The sequence below is a fragment of the Coturnix japonica genome, chromosome 32 (genome assembly GCF_054131305.1).
Source record: "Coturnix japonica strain WE chromosome 32, WE-NBRP24, whole genome shotgun sequence".
In the NCBI taxonomy this organism is placed as follows: domain Eukaryota; kingdom Metazoa; phylum Chordata; class Aves; order Galliformes; family Phasianidae; genus Coturnix; species Coturnix japonica.
Genome location: NC_140694.1, coordinates 3,527,000 through 3,544,037, shown reverse-complemented (window position 1 = coordinate 3,544,037; position 17,038 = coordinate 3,527,000). Strand labels below are relative to the sequence as shown.

Here is a 17,038-nt window from a genome sequence, read left to right as displayed (position 1 = left end):
CCGCAGCTCCATCAGGTGCTCTGAGCCCTCTCCAGCCTGACTTTGAACATCCTCAGGCTCACCAATCTTATACCCATGCCACACACTCGCAGTATTTCACCATTCAGCATCGCCACTTGTATCTTCTCTTGCTGTAAACCAGAGCTAGCTGGTAAATCATCTGCTGTGCGGGTCAGCTGTGTCTCTCCCATGGGCATCACGTGGCTGCTGGGAGGCTCTGAAGAGCTGCAGCCAGAGGTGTGTCACCCGCTGGGCCTCGTGCCCAAAGGAGCCCACAGGAAAGTGTTGTTGCAGTTTGTCATGCACTGCACTGCCATGAGACTTGACGTGCCAGACATCCTCTGACACGTGACCTCCTGCATCCAGGCAGGACATCTGAGACGTCTCCTTCAGCCTGACGTGGCTGCAGTTTCACACTGGTTTTACTAAGGAAGGAGAAGGCACGTGGATGAAACTCTTTTCCTGCTCTTCCTGGCATTAGCTCATAGTACAAGTAAAGCACTGTCAGGTCAAGCCTGGAGGAGTAATGCTTGTCACTGACATGTTCATGTTCAGGGTGGAGCTGGAGGGTAAAATAACACAAGAAATTGTCATTGAAATTCAAGATCTGTGAAATTCAGCTGGCTGCATTCACAGAACCTGGCGTTAAGATCTGTTTTCTGGTTTCTATCTTGAGCCTATTTTCCATAACCCAGTCCTCATTTATGAACTGAAGCTCTACTGAAAGCCTTTCGCTGTGTATGCTCATGCTGCAGCGCAGCGCTTGTGACCTTTAACAGCACATTCACATTCCTCTGATCACAGGATCCTTAAGGTTGATTAAGACCCTCTAGTCCGACTGCTCACCCATCACCACCATGATGCTCACCATCAGCAGGCTAAAAACTCAGCAGAGATGATAGATCAAGCACAACACTGGATTTGGGATGGCTAGAGATTCCTAAGATATTGAAGGATTGTTTGCAGGTGGTGTTGGCTCAGGTATTCACCCTGCATCCCACCTCCTGTTCTGTTTGGTTGAGAATCATGCATTCTGCAATTTCACTTTGTAATTCAAAGACCCTGGCTTTATCTGTTGACAAACTGATCTAAAACAAGCCAAGAAGACTCCGTTGGAACTGGTTGATGCAGAACAAAGGCATCCCCAAGGGACAAGTTGCACTGTTTGATGAACATTATTGGATGAGAGCTAAGCTAAGATTTAAAAAGTTCTGGGGCTGTCTCTGAGCATCAGATACAGAGGAAGCCTGCATGATTCCCTGAGAATGGATACCTCCTACTTTGGTGTAGGGTGAAGGGAACACTAGCAGTAACTCCTATCACAAAATGTCACATGGCACAGACAAAATGCCATCAAGAGGGCTTAATTAGGAGCACCAAATGGTCACAAGATGGTCTTAGGGCAGGGAAGTAATCTATCTATGTGATATTGATTGATGCTGTTAGTTCTTAACAGCTTGACTCTAGAGGGACTGTTCTTCTTTGGTCACCTAGTTTTAAAAGAATAGATGGCTCCTGTCTATTACAATCTTTAAGGCATTATTTGTTCACTGATGCCATAAATGTGCCTGGCATAGCAATTGGCCTTGGTATATTCAGCTCGGCGTCCAGTCGGATCTTGAATATCTCCACAGAAGGAGACTCCACCACCTCCCTGGGCAGCCTGTTCCAGTGCTACGTCACCCTCACCGTAAAGAAGTTCTTCCGCATCTTCGTGCAGAACTTCCAATGCTGAAGTTTCATCCCATTACCCCTAGTCCTGTCCCTACACATTACTGAAAAGAGACCAGCCACGCCACTATGGCACCCACACCTCAGGTATTTATAAACCTGGATCAAATCCCCTCTCAGCCTTCCCTTCTCAAGGCTAAACAGACCCAGCTCGCTAAATCTCTCCTCATAGGGGAAATGCTCCAGGCCCTTCACCATCTTAGTGGCCCTCCGCTGGACTCTTTCCAAGAGATCCCTGTCTTTTTTGTACTGGGGAGCCCAGAACTGGACACAGCACTCCAGAGGAGGCCTCACCGGGGCAGAGTAGAGGAGGAGGATCACCTCCCTCGACCCGCTGGCCATGCTCTTTTTAATACACCCCAGGATGCCATTGGCCTTTTTGGCCACTAGGGCACACTGCTGGCTCATGGTCAATCTGTCGTCCACCAGGACGCCCAGGTCCCACTCAGCAGAGCTCCTGTCCAGCAGCTCTTCCCCCAGCCTGTACTGGTGCATGCAATTATTTCTCCCTAGGTGCAAGACTCTACACTTGCTTTTGTTAAACCTCATCTGGTTTCTTACTGCTCAGCTCTCCAGCCTGTCCAGGTCTCTCTGAATGGCAGCACAGCCTTCAGGCGTGTCAGCCAATCCTCCCAACTTCGTGGCATCAGCAAACTTGCTGAGGGTGGTCACTATCCCCTCATCAAGGTAACTGATGAAGATGTTGAACAAGACCGGACCCAGCACAGACCCCTGGGGGACGCCGCTAGTTACAGGCCTCCAGCCAGATTCCGCACCACCAACGACAACCCTCTGCACTCGGCCAGTCAGCCAATTCTCGACCCACTTCACCGTCCACTCATCTATCCCATACTTCCTCAGCTTTGTTATAAGGATGTCAAGGGGGACAGCATCAAAAGCCTTACAGAAATCAAGGTAGACTACATCTACCGCTCTCCCCCTGTCCACCCAGCTAGTGACATCTTCATAAAAGGCCTACAGGTTGGTCGAGCACGACCTCCCCTTGGTGAACCCATGCTGAGTACTCCTGATAACCTCCTTTTCTCCCAGTTGTCTGGAGATGGCATCCAGCACAAGCTGTTCCATCACCTTCCCTGGGACAGAGGTGAGGCTGACTGGCCTATAATTACCCGGGTCCTCCTTCTTGCCATTTTGAAGACAGGAGTGACACTGGCCGTCCTCCAGTCTTCAGGCACCTCCCCAGTTCTCCAAGACCTCTGATAGATTACAGAGAGCGGCTCAGCAACGACCTCCAGCAGCTCCCTCAGCACCTGTGGATGCACCCCATCAGGTCCCAAGGATTTATGGACCTTAATGTTTCCTAGGCACTCACAGACCACCTCTTCCCTGACTAAAGGGAAATCTCCCATTCCCCACACTCTCTCATTAACCTCCAGGGCCTGGGATTCCGGAGGGAGAGCCCTTTCACTAAAGACAGAAGCAAAAAAGGCGTTCACTATTTCCACCTCCTCAGCATCCCTCCTCTCCCTGGAAGCACTCAAGGCCAGGCTGGATGTGTTGTGAGCAACCTGGTCTACAGCGAGGTGTCCCTGTCTATAGCAGGTTGGAACGAGGTGATCTTAAGGGTCCCTTCCAACACAAACCATTCTAAGATTCTAGGACAGAAAAACAGGCCAGCTCTCCCACATTGTTTCAGTGTCATTTACTTATAAAACAAGCTCTGGGACAACCCGAGAAGGTATTTGTTCCACATGCAGCATCACCTGTGATAGAAACCAAGGAAGCCTACAGCAGGCCTCAGGACTCAGCAAGCCTTTTTGGCTCAAAGCAGGGCCAGCTGGAGCAGCTTACCACGAGTGCACCCAGAAGGGCCTCCATGCAGCTGCAGGCTTGCCGCATGTCATTGCATGTCATTGTGATGCAACAGTGGGTGAGCGTGACATAAAGCTGCAGGCTGGAACTCCGGCTGGGGTGGCCTCAGTTCGCTGCTGCTGGAGCGAGAGGTGGTAGCGGAGGGTTGCAGCTCTCAGAGAGTTCCTACCAGGAGCCATGGAGTGCTGTTGCAGTGCTGGATTCCGAAATCCAGATGAATTTCTGAGCAGAGCGGGGAAGAGCGGAAAGGTGAGCGCTGCTACATCAAGAGAGAGCTGAGTGCAGTAGCCTGGGGTATGCAGGGCTGCTCTGGGGCTGTAGATGCTCTCCAGAGGCTGAGGGACACTTCTCCTCATGCTGGTGCTGGAGAAGGCTTGCAGGGAATCACACCTCTCTGCACATCCCAGCATCGGTTACAGAAGTGGAGAGGGAGCTGCCAAAGGGAGCGGAGGTGGGCTGGAGAGGGGAATGGAGTGTCTGAGTGTCCAAGCGTGTCTTTGTCTTTCTAGCTCCGACCCAGAGGACAGGAAGTTGGAGCAGGAGGTAGCTGGCTGTTGGACCTTCCACTCGGGGTTAAAATCCCTGTGCAGCCCGGCACCAAGCTCCTTTTCGCCAGGAGAAAGCTGGGGGAAAAGGTGAGAGGAGTAAGGAAGCGTCAAAAAGGGCTCTTGTTTCCTGGGGTTGCCGCCATGCCAAGGAGGCCTTGTGTTGGGATGCCAATCCCATGTGTTGGGATGCTGGGGCCAGGCATCCATCAGGCACAGAAATGTGGAGACCGGGTCGTTCCTGGAGGAGGGTGCAACCCTCTGCTCTCCCTCTTGGAGGACTTAGGAAAACCCAGACATGACTGTTTGGGAAAGAGGCAAGAGGCCAGCCTGTGGGTGTGAGCAGCTTGGAAGTGTCTCTGTCTCTTTGCTGCTCTCTCCTTCCCCATTCACACTCTACAACACATCTCTTCCAGCTCCACCAGCCTTCTCCTCAGTTTGACCTGAGAGATCCGTACAGTCACAATCTGTGCACAGAGTACAACAGCCTGCATGACCCGCATCTGCGGGAGTTCCACAACCGCAAAAACAACCTGCGGAACCTGAAGAAACGGGGCTTGGTCACTGAGGATGGCGACGTAAGTTTGGCTGTTGGGCTGACCAACACGGGTCTCCTCAGGAGGGCTTTCCAGTCTGCCAGGCAGGGGCCTGACACTACAGCCATCTGTCATTGTCTCTTCTGTAGGTTGTCTGCACTCTGAAGGAGTTCAACGAGTACAGGCAGTACCTGACCAGGCTGAAGCTGGAGAAAAAGCAAGCAAAGAGGCGAGAAGAGGTAGGCAAAGCCCAGTATTAGTAGGCACGTGTCAGCAGCATGGCACTGAGGGCACGGGCTTTACTTGATGGATCTGAGGGAGATGGGGAAAGCAGAAAAGGTGAGGGGCGGGCTGGTGGTCTAGGCATTGAGGCATGGAAAGGACAGCTCAGCTCAGAGCTGAGCTAGCACAGCGTGCTGGTGTGAAGGCAGCCTGGAAAGTTGCTTGCTTACAAGCAGAGCACTGTGGCAGCCGTTCTCTTCTGCCCTCATTGCAAGGCTGAAGCAGTGTGCTTGCCCTCTTCTGCGTAAAGCAGCAGTACTTAGGGTGGGAAGCACTCTCTAAGACAAGACCAAGCATAAACCCTCTGTTCCCTTCCAGGATGAGCTTCTTCGGGAGATTTCCAATTTGAAGAAATCGATCCACAGACTACAGATGGCCAGGGACAAGTTCCAGCCCGGTCCCGTGGATTACATTGCGGGTTCGAAAATCAGACCCACAATGCTTCATAAACCAGCTGGCCCCTCTCCTTCATGCTATAATCTTCTGTCTGGACAATGCAGAAGGAATGTGGCTTTGATGGAGCGTGGCCTTCAGGGAGACTCATGGAGCACAGGGCGTGCAATGAAGCTGCCTGAGAAGTCACCCAAACCTGCGTTGGGCAGGGAAGGCTCCAAACTCCCCAGAATCATCCAGACTACTTCTGCGTCAACAACAAACTCCAAACTCCCCAGAAGCATTCGTACTGCTTCTGACCCAACAGCAAACTCCAGAGTCCCCAGAATCATCCAGACTACTTCTGCGTCAACAACAAACTCCAAACTCCCCAGAAGCATTCGTACTGCTTCTGACCCAAAAACAAACTCCAGAGTCCCTAGAAGCATCCAGGCCCCAGTGAAGGGAAAAGGAAAAAAAGGGGAAAACAAGTAGAGAGATTGGCCAAAAACCAAAACAGTGGCAACAAATTAGTTTTAATTGGCTTAATTAATTTTAATTTGTTTAATTCGTTTTAATTTGTTTAATTAATTGACCAAAGATGATACCAGAATGCAAGATAACACACTACAGTACAATATATCATAATTAGTATCAGAATTAGAATTAAAACCAATAAAAAAAATTAAAAAAATAACATTACAAAGTGTGTCCGAAAACTGAAGTCCTTATTCTAAAGCCGAGGTGAGACAACCCAGGGAGTTCTCGTGCTGCTGGGATCAAAAAGGAAAGGGGAGATCAAGTGATATACGGATGGCTTTTATCTTTTGCACTGAACATAAAGGGTGACAGAGCAGCAAGCAATCCTCTGGGGGATGTAGTTGTTCTCTGCTGGGGGTACATGCAGTGTTACAGGCTTGGGACAGAATGGCTGGATGACTGTGAAGAGGAAAGGGACCTGGGGCTGTTGGTCGATGCTCTGCTCAACATGAGCCCACAGTGTGCCCAGGTGGCCAAGAAGGCCAAGGGCATCCTGGCCTGTATAAGAAACAGTGTGGCCAGCAGGAGCAGAGAGGTGATCATCCCTCTGTACTCAGCTCTGGTGAGGCCGCATCTCAAGTACTGTGTTCAGTTTTGGGCTCCTCACTACAAGAAGGACATGGAGGATGAGGTCCTCACAGGGGACTTCAACCACCCTGATATCTGTGGGAGGGACAACACAGCATTGCACCAGAAATCAAAGAGGTTTCTGGAATGTGCTGATGATAACTTCCTCTTCCAAGTAGTATGGGAACCTCAAAGATCAGGTTAGGAAAGCTAAAACCCAGGCAGAACTAAATCTAGCTGGGGACAGAAAGGGGAACAGGTATATCAGTGATTAAAAAGAAGGTAAGCGAGGATGTGGGCCCTCTCTGGAAGGCAACTAGAGGCCTGGTCATGAGGAATACAGAGAGAGCTGAGGTGCTCAATGACTTCTTTGCTTCAGGCCTCACTGGCAAGTGCTCTAGGCCCAGAGCCCAAACTGCAGAAAGCAACAGTAAAACTTGGAGAAGGTGGATCTGTAAGTGCTGTAAGTGAAGATGAGGTTCTAGACCATCGAAAGAATCTGAAGCTGCACAAGTCCAAGGGATCCATCCGCAGGTTCTGAGGGAACTGGTGGATGAACTTGCCAAGCCGCTGTGCATCGTATTTGAAAGGTCATGGCAGTCTGGCGAAGTTCCCACTGATCAGAAAAGGGGAAACATAACCCCCCTATTCCGGATCGGGAAAAAAGAAGATCCAGGGAACTACAGGCCAGTCAGTCTCACCTCTGTGCTTGGTAAGATCGCGGGGTAGATCCAACTGAAGGCCCTACTGCACCACACGGAAAAATAAAGACAAGGTGGCTGGTGGTAATCAAAATGGTTTCACCATGGGCAAGTCAGACATGACAAACTTGGTGGCCCATGTCAACTTCATGAAGTTCAACAAGGACAAGTGCCCTGAGTTGGGGAAATCTCAAGCACAGATAAAGGTTGGGTGGAGAATGGCTTGAGAGCAGCACCGAGGAGAAGGATTTGGGGGTCTCAGATGATTCAGCACGAGGTGGCAGTGTACGCTTGCGGCCTGGAAGGCCAAATATATCCCAGGTTTCATCAAGAGAAGTGTGACCAGCGAGTCGAGGAGGCGACTCTGCCCCTCCGCGCTGCTCCCGTAAGACCCCACATGGAGTACTGCGTCCAGCTCAGGGGACCCCAACACAAGGACACTGTGCTGTTGGAGCAGGTCCAGATGAGGGAAATGGAGATGATCAGAGGGCTGGAGCACCTCCCCTAGAAGGACAGGCTGAGAGAGCTGGGGCTCTTCAGCCTGGAGAAGAGAAGGCTCCAGGGGGACCTTATAGCAACCTCCCAGTATCTGAAGGGAGTGCATAGGAAAGCTTGGGAGGGACTTTTTATAAATGCATGTAGTGACAGGATGAAGGGAAATGGTTTTAAACTGGAAGAGGGTAGATTTAGAATACATACCAGGAAGAACTTTACTGTGAGGGTGGTGAAACACTGGAACAGTCTTCCCAGTGAGGCTGTGGTTGCCTCACAGAATCACAGAATTGCAGGGGTTGGAAGGGACCTCTAGAGATCATTGAGTCCAACCCTCCTGGAAAGCAGGCTCCCTACACCACGTCGCACAGCTCGGCGTCCAGTCGGATCTTGAATATCTCCACAGAAGGAGACTCCACCACCTCCCTGGGCAGCCCGTTCCAGTGCTACGTCACCCTCACCGTAAAGAAGTTCTTCCGCATCTTCGTGCAGAACTTCCAATGCTGAAGTTTCATCCCATTACCCCTAGTCCTGTCCCTACACATTACTGAAAAGAGACCAGCCACGCCACTATGGCACCCACACCTCAGGTATTTATAAACCTGGATCAAATCCCCTCTCAGCCTTCCCTTCTCAAGGCTAAACAGACCCAGTTTGCTAAATCTCTCCTCATAGGGGAAATGCTCCAGGCCCTCCACCATCTTAGTGGCCCTCCGCTGAACTCTTTCCAAGAGATCCCTGTCTTTTTTGTACTGGGGAGCCCAGAACTGGACACAGCACTCCAGAGGAGGCCCCACCGGGGCAGAGTAGAGGAGGAGGATCACCTCCCTCGACCCGCTGGCCATGCTCTTTTTAATACACCCCAGGATGCCATTGGCCTTCTTGGCCACAAGGGCACACTGCTGGCTCATGGTCAATCTGTCGTCCACCAGGACGCCCAGGTCCCACTCAGCAGAGCCCCTCTCCAGCAGCTCTTCCCCCAGCCTGTACTGGTGCATGCAATTATTTCTCCCTAGGTGCAAGACTCTACACTTGCTTTTGTTAAACCTCATCTGGTTTCTTACTGCTCAGCTCTCCAGCCTGTCCAGGTCTCTCTGAATGGCAGCACAGCCTTCAGGCGTGTCAGCCAATCCTCCCAACTTCGTGGCATCAGCAAACTTGCTGAGGGTGGTCACTATCCCCTCATCAAGGTCGCTGATGAAGATGTTGAACAAGACCGGACCCAGCACAGACCCCTGGGGGACGCCGCTAGTTACAGGCCTCCAGCCAGATTCCGCACCACCAACGACAACCCTCTGCACTCGGCCAGTCAGCCAATTCTCGACCCACTTCACCGTCCACTCATCTATCCCATACTTCCTCAGCTTTGTTATAAGGATGTCAAGGGGGACAGCATCAAAAGCCTTACAGAAATCAAGGTAGACTACATCTACCGCTCTCCCCCTGTCCACCCAGCTAGTGACATCTTCATAAAAGGCCTACAGGTTGGTCGAGCATGACCTCCCCTTGGTGAACCCATGCTGAATACTCCTGATAACCTCCTTTTCTCCCAGTTGTCTGGAGATGGCATCCAGCACAAGCTGTTCCATCACCTTCCCTGGGACAGAGGTGAGGCTGACTGGCCTATAATTACCCGGGTCTTCCTTCTTGCAATTTTGAAGACAGGAGTGACACTGGCCATCCTCCAGTCTTCAGGCACCTCCCCAGTTCTCCAAGACCTCTGACAGATTACTGAGAGCGGCTCAGCAACGACCTCCAGCAGCTCCCTCAGCACCTATGGATGCACCCCATCAGGTCCCAAGGATTCATATTCAGTGACTGAAAGCAACAGTTGTTGCTCTAAGAAATGCAATACTAAGCTAGGTCTGCCTGTAGCTGACAGCCATCAGCTTGCTCCTCAGGCAGGTTCTGTCTGGATGGAATGAAGGGCATGAAATACTGATGTGCTCATCAAACGCTGCTTGTTAGCTTAGAGACAAGCTGTTAAATAGGTTTGTTCATGTATTGCAAACATGTTACTTAGCTGCCTTCATTCTAGCTTCAGAAGAACATGTGCAGAATACAGAATTGATTAAAAGAAATAAGAACTGTCTGCATAGAACTTATTCTTTCCTTTACACAGGAGAATCAAGCACACGTTTGTATGTGAGTACCTCCAGAGGTGAAACTCGATCACCCAAATGTAATGAGCAGAGACATTACAATCAGTTCTAACTGTATCTTCATGCTGTGCTGAATAAGCCTGAGTCAGGATGTAAACCACTTTCTCTTTTTTTCTTCAGATGAAGCCATTAATTCGGTCAACAAGCCCAAAACGACTCCAGAAATATCAGTCAGTCCTTCTGAAGACCTGGAGCTGTTGTGTGAGGTGTCAGCTGCAAGCGGAGCTGTTGTATGGAAGAAAGATCAAACAGAGGTGAAGCAGGACCAGAGGACAACCATCATCTCCCAGGGGACGCACCGCAAGCTCATGGTCAAAAATGTGACCCTGAAAGACCAAGGGAGCTACAGCTGTGAAACAAAAGATGACAAAGCAACATTCCAGGTGAAAGTCAGAGGTGAGAAAATGCTTGAAATCCCAGAGATAAAGGAACGCTTCATTTGGTGTGTCTTGCATTTGGAGGATCAACTGACAGCCTCTCTGGTGCAAAACATTTTGGCTATAGGGCTTTCTTTGTCATCTAGTGTCATAGCAACACTTTTCTACATGTGCTTTTCCATCCAGGAATGAATTACTGCAACAAACAATAGGCAAGGAGGGTAACTTGTGCAGCTCTTGTAGTCATCTGGTGTCTGCAGGGTTACAGTGCAAGAGCACACCAGGCATGCAAGGAGTGAGAAAATGGGAGGTGTTTGAAGAGATCTGGTTACAAAATTTGAATGACACAATGAGGTGGAAAATGCAAATAATCAGACTCATAAATGGCCTGGGTTGCAAAGCCCCACAGTGCTCATCCAGTTCCAAACCCCTCCTATGTGCAGGGTTGCCAACCAGCTGCCCAGGCTGCCCAGAACCACATCCAGCCTGGCCTTGAATGCCTGCAGGGATGGAGCATCCACAGTCTCCTTGGGCAACCTGTTCTAGAGGGCCATTCCCTTCTGATTTACTGGAAATGTAGAGAGACATGAGAAGAAAAAAAGATAAGGGAGGAGGTTCAGCAGTGCATGCAGGTGTTCTAAATCTCATGTCCAAATCTGCTATCAGACTGCGAAATGTTTAGCTTTGTGATATGATATGATATCATATGAAATGAAATGATATACTTATCATTTCCCAAGGCAAAATAGAGGGGAAAGTATTTTCCTGTCTTAATGAGGTATCACGATGCTCCCTGTGAAGGGCAAGTATAGTGAAAACGGGGAACTGGAGTTAGCTCTGCAGCAGACTACAGCAAAACGGTGTGACTGTTGTGATGTCCCTGCAGAGAAAGAAGACGTGTTTACAAACAAGGACAAGGTACAAAAGGAGGTGAAGGCTGTACTGACTCAAAATGCCACGCTGAGCTGCGAGGTGGCCCAGGAGAAGACGGAGGTGAAGTGGTACAAGGAGGGGAAACTGATCACCTCGAGCAAGAAGTTCAGGGTGGAGTCAGAGGGCAAACAGCGTCGGCTGGTGGTGAGCCAGGTGGAGAAGAAAGGTGCAGGGGAGTACAGCTGCGAGGCTGCTGGCCAGAAACTCACCTTCAAGATTCATGTAACTGGTAGGAAACACATTTTGGTTGATATTCTTTGATTATTCCATAGTCTGGCTGTGGAAACGTCTGTGTGAATGTGTCTTGATTCTGCCATGAAACTGTTTTGGGGAGGATGAAAAGAAATGCTTACAAACGTGCAACTAAAATGATTATTTGTTTTTAACAGTGTTTCATCCAGCTCTTCCCCTACAACTACTTTATCATCAGCTGTCCATGGATGTCCAACTGTGATTTGTACAATGTGCAACACTGCTCTACCAGTTGATATTTCAACAGTAGTAGTTACAGATCTCTACTGTGGCTGCACTGAGAAGGTTTGGTTGTTGGTGTCCTAAGAACTTTTAGTCAGAGGCATTGCACTTGCCTTTGGCTTGTTGAATCCCACGTTGACAACCATTCATTCCATGTTCTGTAAATGTAATGACCAGTCATGAATCCATTGATACCTTTCTAATTGTACGTTTCTCATTAGTCTGAGGGTTTAGAACAGAGGCAGATCTCTCACTCCAGCTGCAGTAGAGATTGCTCTGGTGTCAGTATATTTTGCACAAGATCCAGTAAATTTTAACTTAGACTCCAGATAGCCATGGGCACATCAGCTGCATTCTGAGTGACCATTAGTGAGCTGGCTGATGACGAGGGTTTGTCTTCTGTTTTATTTGTAGCTGCACTCTACTGGTTTTTGCTCATAAGTCAACTTGTTCTCTGTTAACTTTACAGTTCTCGTCTTGTATTCTGAGCTGATCAGGACAGGGAATCTGTTTTCTCCTCTTCTTTCTTATGGCAGTGAACACATTGGAGCTTAATCCTGGTCAAGGTTTGGCATTTGATCAGCTATGTGGAGGAGCAACTGTACTGGGAGTCTACTGCCTTTCTGCTCACGCAGACCTGGTGTCCTTGCAGGGCATAGCTTGCGTTCTGTTCCCTTGTCAAGGTTGCAGTCTTTGCTCTCTCCATCTTGGGGCATTCTGCTCCTTCAGTCCCTGGTGTGCAATATATCTCTGCTCCTGTAGTAGACAGTTTTGCTGCTGCCTGTGGTGTAGACTCTAAACTATCAGCTTTTACGTTTCCCACACCATGTGGATGTGATTCTGGGGCCTTTGGATCTGTTCCGTGAGTTGTGTAGCTCATGCTTTTGGCTCAGGAAACTGGCAGTTTCAGCAAAGAGTGGATTACAGAAAGGGTAGATTTGGGAGGTATCTGTCAGAGAAAATGAAATATGAACGATTACAGAAAGACTATGGCAACAGCTGGAATCAACCAAGTTAATCCTCAGCAGCCAAAGCCAGCCCACATCTTATTGCAGAGGCGTAGGGAGAAAACCCAGCAATGTAGTGCTTTTACACTTGAATTTTGCTAGCTGAGGGCTATTATTAGCTGTTTGCCTCAGAAACCAAAGGTTTTCTGTTCTCTTTCAGACCGGATGAGCTCATGGCTGCACAGGGTAATGTAATACTTCCTCCTCTGCCATACGTGGAGAGTGCTTGCCTAGCTACCGTTGCTGTATTTCTCATGTTTACCACCGTAACATGACGTGCAAGTCCAGCACTCACTGCAAAATGATGTGGTGTGAAAGTCAGGAGGGATTATGAGTACTCTTGGAGTGGTTGGCTCTTTCACTACAGAAATCCTCATCTTACTAGCTTCTCCCAAAGTGCAATGGCTTCCTGAGTCTTAATTTGTCCTCTTACCATTGCACTCAGAAAGATTTTCAGGGTTCCTCTACCCCAGGGTTCCACTGGTAGCACAGAACAATCCCATTTTAAGGACATGTTGAATGTTAGGTGCTGAGTGTTGAGCATTACGGGATGCAGATTAGACCTTCTTGCTTAAAAGAAACAAGTGCTGTACACCTTGGAAACCTATAGAAAACTAGACTAAAAAGGGCTGATTCTGCCATCTCATTATCTCAGTATTTGTGGTGCACGCTGAAATCCTTATTTGAAGTGGGCCAAAGCTCCATTGCATTTGTGAGAAGTTTTGCATCACCTGGTTGGTCTAGGCCATGTTTGTTGTCTTGCTAATAAGCAAGCCTTCTGATCTTCATCAAATCATTGTGGTTGGAAAAGACCACAAAGATCCCCACATCCAGCCTCAACCCATCCCACCATGCACACTGCCCACGTCCCTCAGTGCCACATCTCCATGGTTATTGAACACTCCCAGGGATGGTGACCCCACCACCTCCCTGCAAAGCTGTGCCACCACATCACCATTCCTCTTCAGAAGAAGTTTTTCTTAACATCCAACTTGAACCTTCCCTGAAAATCATCAGTCAGAACAGGGGCTGTTGAAGATGGGCGGAGAGAATGATGCTTCTGCAGTCAATACAAGCAGGGAGATCAAATGTAGAGTGTATCAACTGCATTCTTGCATTGGCTTGCTGCCCTGCTCCCTCGCCTTCAGTGGACTGCAGTGCTGGTGGTAGAGCTGTGGTGTGAATCCTGGGATTGCACGTACTGCAACGGTCAGCAGCACAGGAACTTGAGCTGAACTTACCCTCCTGGGCAGCTGCTGCCACTCAGAATTCAGACAGCATGCAGAGGAGAAAGTCATGAAGGAAGGGAAAGGGATGGCAGCAGAAGGCTTCGCAGAGTGACAGCGGGGAGGAAGGAGATAGGGGACAGGTCATGGAAGGGTTTGCCATGACTGCTGGGGAGCAGGAGCCTTCCCGGTCACCTGAGCTGGGTATGCCTGAATATGCTTGCATGAATGATCTGAATGAGTGGTCTTCCATGTCTCCACTGCAAATAAAAGGCAATGTCAATCCCCCTCACACCTGCTAGTCCTGCATTCATGCTTGGAGCCTCTGTCTTGGTATCAACATCAGGACCCTGGGATCTTTCCTGGGACCCAAACAAGCATAGGAAGCTTATTCAAAATTGCTCTGCTGTTAGAAGCTGGCTAGCACTAGAGAAGTCCATGATGTAAGTGCATCATAAATATTCTGCACTTCTACAGCCTTTTGTAGGGCAAACCATGGAATAGAAATGGAAGCCCATTTATTTAGGGTTTATCTGTTCTCCCACGCCTCAAATAGGAGCTAGCATGAACGCTCTCAGCGACCAGTTGTTGGTAAAAGGAGAATCAGATAAAACAGTCATTAAAGTAATCAATAAAAGATTCAATGTATCAATCGATCCCACTTAGCAAAGTGATTAACTGAATCCCCTTAACTGAAGTGTGTATGCCTAACTAATTATACTTGCTATCTTTCTGATGCTAACTCCATTTGTTGACACAAAGGGTAAGGTGGGCTTTAAACACTTTCTTCTATATGTGTTAGGTATTAAGAGGAGATGACCTCAGCCAGTTCTCTGAAGAATCAGGGGTTGCTGAGAGTAGAAAACCATGCTTTATGCATAAAACCGAGCTACAAAACCTAATGTAGGCCAAGTATTCACAATATTAAGGGCTATATCACTGCCATATGGTAGAGTCAAAAGATGGTTTTCTGCTCTTAAATTTCTATGGTTTCCTGATTTTGAGGTCTTCATAATTGAGCTGTATTTGGCTGCTCTCCAGCGTAGAGTGGAGCAATATCAAAAAGACACACAGATGAAGATCTGTCATTGTCTTCATTAAAAGAAATCTGAAAATTAGGAGTCCTAGCTGATAGTAAAGACTACCCAGAGGGATGGGATGACCATAGGGACTGTGCTGAGGATGCATTATAATGTGTGATAAACACTGTGAAGCAGTGTTGCTCCAGGAAATGGTCCAATACAACATAGAAGCAACTTTTAATGTCTTCCAGTCACAAGTTGTTCATATGTAATGTATATTTTACCCAGTGTTTTCCAGTTCCAGAAGCAGAGGATGCCTTTATCAACAAGCAGAAGGTGTAGAAGGAGGTGAAGGCTGTACTGACTCAAAATGCCACGCTGAGCTGCGAGGTGACCCAGGAGAAGACGGAGGTGAAGTGGTACAAGGAGGGGAAACTGATCACCTCGAGCAAGAAGTTCAGGGTGGAGTCAGAGGGCAAACAGCGTCGGCTGGTGGTGAGCCAGGTGGAGAAGAAAGATGCAGGGGAGTACAGCTGCGAGGCTGCTGGCCAGAAACTCACCTTCAAGATTGATGTCACAGGTGAGAGAAATTGTTTTGACTGTATTGAACCCCCCAGCAAAGAAGGAGGGGAAAGTTAAGTGGTTTGACACATTCAACCCCAGCATTCAGTGATGTAGACGGTGCTTAAATTCTGTTTAATTTGTGTACATTCCTGTTTGCCTTCTGAAGCTATGAACACAGAGGACTTGGGTAGCCTCAGCTTAAGACAGGCTGGAAATAATTCGGGAATTTCCCTGGGGATCTCAAGTAGATGCAATGATAGCAAAATGAGAAGTCAATAATTACAGGGGAAATTAAAGAATATTAAAGGTATCTTCATGGCACAAGCACACCCCTGCAAATGCTTCTTCCTAAATAGTCTCAGAGACAGCATTTGGTCACAATGCTAGACGGCAGCATTGGTGGTTTCTATTAAATTAAAGAAACCTGCAACTAAAAAGGTTTTCCCGTATTTTCTTTTGTTTTCTTCTCTATAGCAGGTACAAAAGAAATGCTTAAAAATAGAAAGGCTTCAAGCTGGTGCTTTTCTTTCCAGAAATGGAGGAAGACAGGCGTTCATTTATTAGGAGAGTCTGATAAGAAAGTGGAAAAAGGCTTTTTACCAGGGTCTATAGCAACATAACAAAGGGCAATGGTTTCAAAAGTGAAGAGGGTAGACTCAGTTTGGACATGAGAAAAGTTCTTTATGATGAGGGTGGTGATACACTGGAACAGATTGTCCAGTGCAGGTTGTGGGTGACTCATCATTGGAGTGTCCAAGGGCAGGCTGGATGGGGACCCTGGGCAGCCTCATTTAGTGAATGATGTCCCTGACCACGGCAAGAGGTTGGACTGGATGATCTTTAAAGCTTCCTTCTATACCCAAACCATTCTATGATTCCATAGGGGAAACCATTTTATTACTGCCTCTGAAAACTCAGGAGATATTACAATTGTTTTCAGAAATAAGTAGGTGAGAAAAATACATTTCCTCACTATGACTTAATCACAAACAGAATTTAATCTTGACCCTCACCTGGCTTTTGCTGGCAAAGCAACTTACAGCTGTCAGCTTGTTTGGACAATTTAATGCCTGTCCCCTTGTATGAAACAGACTTTTCAATGACTGCGTATGCTGGTGTGCTGCTGGACAGTGGGGAAAGGGGTGTTTTTTAATTTTTGAAGATTTTGGAACATGATACTGGTGGAAATGAAAACAAGTTTAGGGCTATCTAAACTGTTTTGGTCTGGCAGGGAGGAAGTTCTTCACTGGCAATTGATATAGTTCAGATGTTGGCATTCAGTTCTGTATGGGAGATCACAATGTGAACCACTGATTGATCAGCTGAGGCAAGTGTGGGGTCAGCTGTGGGAGCACAGGTGAAAGTTATGTAGCTGTGCTCCCTGGAGGGGTGGAGTTCAACTCCACCTCCTCTGAGACCTCATTTAAGGGCTGACCCTCACTGAGGCAGCATCTCGTGGAGATTGCTTGCCAGGGAGGATTTTCTCAGCTCTGGTGAGTTCGCTTTTCCTTATATCTTCTGTATTTCTACCATTTTGCTTGTAATTGCTATCCTTGTTAGTACCAGCATAGTTACTGCCAATACAAGTTCATAGCACTGTCAGGAAATGTGAGTGGGAAAGCTGTCCTCAACGGTACAGTCCAAAGACTAATTTGGGCATTTGGGGAAGGCTGT

The 17,038-nt window shown here is 48.2% G+C and overlaps 1 protein-coding gene across 1 annotated transcript; it reads left to right on the top strand.

Moving 5' to 3' along the window:
* Nucleotides 1–2,631: 2,631 nt before the first annotated feature.
* Nucleotides 2,632–5,993, top strand: LOC146755496 (uncharacterized). The gene is made up of 5 exons (XM_085525516.1): nucleotides 2,632–3,813; nucleotides 4,074–4,199; nucleotides 4,526–4,687; nucleotides 4,795–4,884; nucleotides 5,246–5,993. Exons 1-5 carry the CDS (start codon nucleotides 3,742–3,744, stop codon nucleotides 5,792–5,794), a joined length of 999 nt encoding a protein of 332 aa, XP_085381642.1. The 5' UTR covers nucleotides 2,632–3,741; the 3' UTR covers nucleotides 5,795–5,993.
* The last annotated feature ends 11,045 nt before the right edge of the window (nucleotides 5,994–17,038 follow it).

Coding starts and splice junctions, on each gene's coding strand:
- LOC146755496 (XM_085525516.1), top strand. CDS start 3,742: ATGGAGTGCTGTTGCAGTGCTGGATTCCGAAATCCAGATGAATTTCTG. Junction 4,688..4,794: donor TGGTCACTGAGGATGGCGAC/GTAAGTTTGGCT, acceptor TCTCTTCTGTAG/GTTGTCTGCACTCTGAAGGA. Junction 4,885..5,245: donor AAGCAAAGAGGCGAGAAGAG/GTAGGCAAAGCC, acceptor GTTCCCTTCCAG/GATGAGCTTCTTCGGGAGAT.